At 35.9% G+C, this 8,734-nt stretch overlaps 1 protein-coding gene across 1 annotated transcript; it reads right to left on the bottom strand.

Moving 5' to 3' along the window:
* Nucleotides 1-6,194: 6,194 nt before the first annotated feature.
* On the bottom strand, nucleotides 6,195-8,110 carry vsx1 (visual system homeobox 1 homolog, chx10-like). Its single transcript, XM_067368188.1, has 5 exons — nucleotides 7,726-8,110; nucleotides 7,188-7,266; nucleotides 6,980-7,103; nucleotides 6,714-6,894; nucleotides 6,195-6,448 (listed from the first exon to the last, which is right to left on the bottom strand). The coding sequence occupies exons 1-5, from the start codon at nucleotides 8,108-8,110 to the stop codon at nucleotides 6,195-6,197; spliced, it is 1,023 nt and encodes a 340-aa protein (XP_067224289.1).
* Nucleotides 8,111-8,734: the final 624 nt, after the last annotated feature.

Here is an 8,734-nt window from a genome sequence, read left to right as displayed (position 1 = left end):
CACTTCAAACTGTGCCACACAGCCCCAATCCCCCTTCCGGAGATATCTTATCTATGCAACGCAGTTCAAATTTCCCCTTTGGAAAGTATCCTGACTGTAATCCAGAGATATCTTAACCATGCACCACAGCTCAAATTTCCCCATGGTTTGTCCAAATGTACCAAATTTGAACCTAATCACAAAGGCTTTCTTCCTAATTCTCCCAGCTCTTTTAACCAGACAGCAATATTTAAGTTCCATAAAAGTCAGGAATAACAAGATGATACATAAAAGATATAAAATACATTAAAAATGAAATAAAAACAGGAAAGGAATTAAAAAAAAAAGAAAAAGATAATACGTATAAAATAAAAAATGCAAACAGTTCGGACATAGCACAGTGCTCAATCAGCAAATGCATAGGTAAAAAGATGTGTTTTGAGGCTGGATTTGAATGTGGCTACTGTTGGAGCACATCTGATCTCTTCTGGAAGCTGGTTCCAGCTGCGGCTGGCGTAACAGCTAAAAGCAGACTCTCCTTCCTTTGAGTGAACCCTTGGTATTTCTAAGTGACTTGATCCTGATGATCTGAGTGATCTGTTTTTTTATGGTTTATATTCTATGAGCATATCTGCAATGTATTGAGGTATTGAGGTAGAGGTATTGTATTGGAAGCCAGTGCAAGGACCTGAGGACAGGTGTGATGTGTTCATATTTTCTGGTTCTGCTCAGAATCCTGGCAGCAGCGTTTTGTACGAGCTGCAGCTGTCTTATGGTCTTTTTGGGAAGGGCAGTGAAGAGCCCATTACAATAATCCACTCTGCTGGTGATGAAAGCTTCTCTAAGTCTTGACTGGAGACAAAACATCTAATTCTTGCAATATTTTTGAGATGATAATATGCTGATTTAATTATTGTCTTTACATGACTATTGGAACTCAGGTCTGACTCCAAAATCACGCCAAGATTCCTAACTTGATTTTTTGTTGTTTGACCCCTAGAGTGAAGGTAAGTGTTCACTTTGAGAACTTCATCTTTGTTTCCAAACGCAATGACTTCTGTTTTGTCTTTGTTTAACTGAAGGAAGTTTAGGCACATCCAGTTTTTAATTTCATCAATGCATCACCACAGGGAGTCAATGGGGCTGTAGTCGTTAGGTGATAGGGCTAGGTAAATCTGGGTGTCATCTGCTTAGCTGTGATATGCAATTTGGTTCTTTCTCATTATTTGGCTCCGTGGCAGCATATATAGGTTGAACAGGAGGGGTGCAAGTAGTTTACCACTTCTAGGAGATCTGCTTCTAAACAGTTAAACACGCTTTTGAAAAAAGATGTGGGAAGTGTTTCAAGGGCTCAGGTTAAGGTTTTAAGGTGCTGTACTGTTTCTTCCAAAATTTTACCATCAATTGCTTCGAAAACAGACATAATAGCTACTTAACCCAAAATAGGTTGGAAATTAAAAATCAGACACATAAGAGGGAACAAAAATAATCAAAAGGTGAACATTTATTAATAAGCAGTTTAAAGGCCTTCTGAAGTGTATTGGAATGCGCAGCATTATTCAATGTGTTGACGTAATGGACTACTTGCACAATTACTTCCGCGTTCTACTTATTACAGCTGTATATTTGCCGTTGAATTCTGCAACCATTAATGTGCATTTGATCATTGTTTGTGTCAAGTTCAGAGGTTATGACCCTAACATCAATTTAGTGTCCACATCTGGTCAGTGTGTAATCCACATGTACCAGATGTGGGCCGGATTTGGGCCACACTACGCTGCTGTCTGGGGAGTGCAAGCACATGTAAAGAGTTTTCTCTCTTCTTTCAAATGTAGCTGTATACGTTATTATTTTATTATTATACTAAGCAAAAGACATGCAATGATATTTGGGCTACAGATGCCAGAAATAATGCTTGTCTCTTCTGTGTTTGTTGCAAAGATATCTAATTATGATAATAATTTAAATATCCATCTAAATAATAACATGCTACTGTATTGTGTATTTTACTCCAGTAGCCTACAGTTTTTGGATACTCTACCCACCTCTGTTTAAGACAAACCACGAGCAAATTCATAAGTCAACACCATTGCTGAGTATTTTCTATTTAAAACTGCTGTAAACCATGAGCAGTCTGAGTATTATCAGTTAAAGGTGTTCAAAACACACAAATAACTGCTTTATTGTGGATATATCCTGCAATGAACTTGTTAGGGAACTGTTAATATGTGTTTGGCGTCGAATGTGTTATTTTATATCGAGTTATTTTGACTTTGTATTACGAGGCCCAATCGTAATTAATTTGTACATTGTTTTTGTTATATGTAGAACTGATTTATTCTCCATGCAGTTTCCCTTATTTCCACGTTTTCATTGTGAAGGTATGTTGTAAAATGTTGTTTTAATGTATTTAATGGATTAATTATTGATTCGAATTGAATTGCACATGTTCACCGCTAGATGGGGATGTTTCCCCTCACATTGAATTTAATTGAATTGTTAAGTATTCCATTGATTTGTGATTAATTTAAAATGTCTAATATAATTGTCACACAAAATTGTACACACTTATACGATCACAACGCTAAAAGATTTCATTGATTTAAAAAGATTAAAAAGAAAGTAGGCCTACTGTTTTTAAATAAACATAAGCAGAGAAACGAGACATGCGTAACTGCTTTATTCTCCATTCAGTTTCCCTTATTTCCACATTTTCTATCTCCATTGTGCAGCTCCATTCTGCAGAAAGACCGCCCAGGCAAGACTGTCACACTAGGAGCGTGTATGCTGGGATGTGTAGGTTATGCAGCGACACTTAACTTTAAACTATTTCATGGAAGTCTATTTATATGTGGTTTTAAAGGGGAAGCGCATCTCCTTAATCTTACCCTGGAGTTGCTTTACCCTCCGGCCTCCACCTAATGTGTGTATGTAACGATAAATGATAAACTGACGTTGAACAACCTATAAAGTGATTTAGAATTAATCAACTGTAAAATAAATAAATAAATAAATAATACATGTAGATGTAACCCCAAATATAGCCTATTAAACATGAAGGAAAGGGGACTGGAAGGGCAGAGTGTTTAGTGGATGGGTGGTAAGGGATTACTCTAGGCCTAATTCATTTTTGATGCAGGATGCAGATGTTCTGTGTGCTAATCGCAAATTATAGCTAATCCCAATAAACAACATATCAGACAGAATTACTGCCTGCATCCTCTGCTGTGGACTACACTTCACTGTGGTGTGTGTTACATGTTTATTGTTTGAAAATAATCTCCTTTTGTTTTTGTAGTTATGTGTCCATATCGTTCATATCACTTGTTTGTCATGTATGTTCAGAGATACTTTCATGTAATATATGTTACTAATACAAGATCATTGTTCCCTTGGAGTAATTTTATAACATATACATACATACATATATATATATATATATATATATATATATATATATATATATATATATATATATATATATATATATATATATATATATATATATCACTATTTGTTATTATATTATATTATATTATATTATATTATATTATATTATATTATATTATATTATATTATATTATATTATATTATATTATATTATTAATACACATCCTCAGGTTATATTTTATTTATTTATTTATTGCAGTTGGGTTTGAGGCCTTCTTTCATATGGCCACTAGATGGTAGCACTGCAGATTCAAAACAACCTCGTTATTGCATTATAGTCCTTTATAGGCATGTTGCGTCTCATTGACTTTAAATTCTGGACATTTTAAAAATGTACATTTATAAATGATATGTCTGTCACCTCCCACTGATCGCAAAAACAAACTATTATTAGTGTGTTTGTTTACCAGTTGATATGGACGTGCACAGATGATGCTGTCTGATAGAGAACCTTTAGCAGCTAAATCACGAACATTGCAACATGGCTTTCCTTCATCAGGAAAATGCTGGACCAAATCAGCTTTGTTCAGATATGTGATTCCACAGGGCTTGCCAAAGGACTGCTGTGTGCCAAATGCACATCCGTATGTTTAGAGCTCTTTGCGCTACTAAGCTACTTACAAATTAGCAGTGGACATAATATTTTCTATTCATCATTTTCATAAACAGCACAGCTTTGATCTCTGCCAATCCCTTCAGCGTTCTCTCTCCATTACACACGGGCACATACAGAAAGTACAACAAACATGGCTAATTTTTACAACTAGGTCTTGGCTCTGAAGCATCTGAAAATCTCCTGTTTGAGGTTGTTAAGCCTATTACCAGAACAGACGCTGTATTGGGAATTTATTTATTTTATCTTGTGGATGTTTTGAGTCACGCGGCTCTCTGGAATAGGCCTTGTTTCCGTTTGTTGTATCGTGACATTCAGCTGTCTGATATTTCGCCATCGTCCAATCAAATGTTGGAACTACTGTCAGAAAGCGAAAATAATAACCTTGTCATAAGTCACACTGTGCTTACAGGTGTTTATGTAACTCTTCTTTGATAGCTAGGCCCTAAAATCAGGTTATTTAATTCTGTTTTTCATTAATGGCCATTTCCAACAATAGGCAGGATTATCTTTCTGTCTAACCCTGTGCATAATAGTTTAAAAAGGACCCATCATCTATAATTGTTATTTTGTTAAGGGCAGTTGGCACGAAAGATTATTGGGATGAACAGTGATTGATAATATTTTAATAGATTTAATTCCTAGGTCCTGAGCTTGTCTCAGGCTGAAGTGTTTTTAATCTCTGTTTTCATGCCCCTCTCCTCTGCTAATCTGTTTTTCTATTATTCTCTTTAAAGCTCTAACAAAACAATTACTTTCCTAATGTCCTATTATTGAGATTAGATGCTATCAAATTGTTTATATAGCCATAATAAATGATAGTAAATTTCATATAAACTTTATACTAACATGCCAATTCAAATAATAATGATAATAATCATTACTGTGATCTTTGTTATTGTTTTTTTTAATATTTAAGCAAAGAAATTTGTGTTATGTATTAGTGTGATCTGATAGAATATGAATTATGATGATTATGCTATGGAGTAAGTGCTAAACCTTTACACTAAACAACTGGATATGATATTTATGAATAATGATAAACTAAATATAATAAAACACTGGGTTTATACGTTTTATATTGACCATAATGTGACTGTAAATAAGTCCTCAGAGATAGAATTAAAAAAAAAACATCTGCACTTCTGTTGCAAGATGACGTGTTTGGTTTGGAATGGTGATTTAACACATCTGCAGAGGAGTAGAGCCTGTGTTGAGGTTGTTTAAATACAAATATCTGGACAAAGCTCATAAAAGCAGGCTGACATGAATTAAAGATGATTGGGCTATTGAATATTCTGACAGTTTCTGGGAAACAAACTGCTTAACCTAGTTGTTGTTTGGCTTAAATGTACCTTTTTTTTCTTTCTTTTTTCCCCCCAGATTTTAGGGGTGTAACAGACCATTTAACGGGTCAGAGCATCCATACTGGGAGCCTTCTTTATGCCTTTCTCATGTCTTTGACAGCAAAAAGACTGACCCCAGTGATGAAATGACCCAATTCCTTAATTTCTTATCCTTCCATGTAGCAAGTCAAGGTAATTCTCTATGACATATTTTTATTTTTGGTCTACTGAAACAATAATAAAAAAACAGAAAGCAGGAGTCAAAAGCATAAAATGTTTAATTTTTTTTTTGTCATGATCTGGATTTGTTTTTGCTGGTATTATATTGCTCTGTTGATGACATTGATCAATGCAAAACATTCATCATCACAGCAGGTAAAGTGCTTTAGAATCCTTTCTTGGAACTTTCTGGCCCCCAAGACACATGCCATATTACAACAGGGAAATATTATGACATTCAGAATAGTGGTGCTGAACAAGTGGTCACCCTGAAGCAACTGATTTTTTTTTTTTTTTTTTTTGACTGAACAAGAAATAAACATTTAAGATTTATGAATAATGCCCATGGACATAACATAAAACATGTAATTTAACTCTTTTTACATTAATCATTTTTACACATCAAAGATAAAATAATTCAGAATAAAACAGTCTCTAGTATTCAAATATTTGATAAACAAAACAAAAAAAAAAAAAAAACATAACACAGGAATGCTGACAAACAAAGCCATTGTGAAAAGGTGAGACATTGTAAACTGATAGTCCTTGTATGTGCTCTTCAAAATTGTCCATATTTGTTTGCATGTTTAACTCTCATTTTCAGAATCACTGCTGTCTTCTGTTCGAGGTGGTGATCTTTTCAAAGTGCTTTTACTCTCTTGTTTCGAAGTGCTGGACAAGTCTATTGCCATGTCCTCTGAGTCATCTGCTCCATTGGCTCCACTTGACCATGTCATGTCGCTGTCTTTCCCCTTGTGTTCCTCTGAATACGAATCTGAGTGCGTCGAATCAGGTGTGCCGGGAGCTTTCTTTGCTATTTCCAAAGACTTTTTGTGCATTCCTAAAAAAATATAATTCGGACACAATCAAATATTGATCTTAAGCTGCTGAATACTTATAGCTCTTCATTTAATTGCAATTGCAAGAGAAATTTTAAGTCAGGCCAAGGGCCTGTTTAAGCCTAATTTACATATATTTAAGTCTATACATTCAAGTATGGACAACATCAGACAGACATTCACAAGACACCTCAGCTATGTATTCAAGTGATCAAATACATATTTGAGTCTTTGAGTACTGAATAGGAAAACCACCTGCTGGCTCACCTAGAAGCCAGGGAGCGCATGAGCCCATCATTCCATTCTTGGCCGAGTTGATAATGGATTCTGGAAGTGGAATCGAGTGACGGACCATGGCACCATACAGCCCATATTCTGCCATGACACTGCTGCGGCCCCAGCACTTCTCCCTTTTCCTCCACTTAGCACGGCGGTTTTGAAACCATACCTGGACAAAAACAAACCTGGGCATTAGCTATTTGTGAGAGAAAGTTCAAGAAAGAAAAAGAGGACATAACTGAAAGTCATCCTACCTGTATCCTGTCCTCTGGTAGCTCTGTTTTCATGGCCAGCATTTCTCTTGCATAAACATCTGGATAGTGCGCTTCATGGAAGGCTTTCTCCAGCTCCTCAAGCTGATGCGAGGTGAAAACTGTCCTAAAAATCAAAACAAAATGCATGATTGAAACAATGAATCATCAGATCCTTACATTTAATGGGACATTTCATTTCATTACATACCTGTGCCTACGCTTCTTCCTTTTTTGAGAGTTCCCTGAGTTTTTTCCATCATTGTGATCCCCCGAAAGACAATCATCATCTGTAATGAAATTATTATTTTTTGTTAATAACAAAATTAACATATGCTGGTCAAAGGACAAAGATACATATAAAAATAAATAAATTAATTAAATGTACACTTTTTAGTAACAAAAATGTGCTTTATGTTATTCAAATAAATATTTAATATTACTGAATCAAGCTGCCAACATTTGGCTACATAAACATTACTATTTTTTTAAGCAGAAATCTGTTAGAGGTTACCAGTTTTCAAAACGTATTAATAATAAAAAAATAAAAAAATAATAAAAATAATAAAAATCTAATTCCATTCAATAAGTAGGCCTAAACAAAATCACACAATTATTCGTTAATCAAAAAAAAAAAAAAAAAAAATCCACTGCAAGTAAAGAAACGTCAATTTTTTAGGACCACTTTCAGCACCAGTTTCTGTGAACAGCTCTTTGGCTCATTCATAACCAAATAAAGTGATTTGTACCGGAATAGGCGTCCCGTTGCTGTTCAATATTCTGCATGAAGTGGCTCTCTGTCCGTGACTGCAGGAGCGGGATGTGGCTCGGAAGAAAACACGGGGTTCCGGGAGGTTGTTGTGCCGCCAAACTACAGAGAAAACCCAAGCCGAGCGGCAAAGAGCCACCCGGGAAGGCAAATCCTCCTACCGCCGCGCTCTGCCCCTCTCCATTGGCCCCTGCGCCAGGACCGGACTGATGCGGCTGAAGTTCCGACTCCAGACCGAGCAGGTCTGTGATTGCGAAACCTTTGGACCTGAATCCAGATCCACTGAGGCGTGATTTGTCGATTCCGAACGAGGGATACAGTTTAACCTTAGGTTTTTCATCTATAGTCTCTTCTCTTCCCGTCATGGTGGCAGTTTGTTTAATTCACTTTCTCTCTGCGGAGGTCAGGCTGGTGGGACGGTTAAGCGCTCTGGCGGGACCATTTATCCTTCTGTCCAATCCAGAAGATCATCTCACTGCCCAATCAGATCCAACGTCAGATATGTCTTCCATGAGGAGGCGTTTCCCTTTTTCAATCACAAAGGATTAATTGCCACCAATTTTCCCTTTAATCCGATAAGGATTTTCCTCCGCTCTCTGAATTGGTCCTAAGTAGTTTTTCCCTTTAGATGGAAGATTTCACTCATGTGCGCAGCCTCCAGTTATTGAAAACGTTTAATATGTGGACTTTCAGTTGAAGTCCGAATGTAAAATTATTAAAAATGAGAAGCCAGAACGAGATCAATATTCAACATTTTAGTGGCTAACTATGTATGACTCTAACCTATAGTTTCGTGACATTTATCTAATGGATGCATTACTTTGTAAACAGAAACAAACATAAAAAAATGAAAAGGAAAAAAAGCGAAAAAAGCCATTTCTCCAAGTGTTATAACCATAACTAATTTTACATCTCATTGCTCATTAAATCTCACTACAAGCTTGCACTGAATTAGACATTTAATTTGATTATGAATACAATTTTATCTG

This window comes from Chanodichthys erythropterus, chromosome 18 (assembly GCF_024489055.1).
Source record: "Chanodichthys erythropterus isolate Z2021 chromosome 18, ASM2448905v1, whole genome shotgun sequence".
In the NCBI taxonomy this organism is placed as follows: Eukaryota; Metazoa; Chordata; class Actinopteri; order Cypriniformes; family Xenocyprididae; genus Chanodichthys; species Chanodichthys erythropterus.
This window is presented reverse-complemented; position numbering and strand designations above follow the sequence as displayed.

Coding starts and splice junctions, on each gene's coding strand:
- vsx1 (XM_067368188.1), bottom strand. CDS start 8,110: ATGACGGGAAGAGAAGAGACTATAGATGAAAAACCTAAGGTTAAACTG. Junction 7,104..7,187: donor AGGAAGAAGCGTAGGCACAG/GTATGTAATGAA, acceptor TTTGATTTTTAG/GACAGTTTTCACCTCGCATC. Junction 6,895..6,979: donor TACCAGAGGACAGGATACAG/GTAGGATGACTT, acceptor GTTTTTGTCCAG/GTATGGTTTCAAAACCGCCG.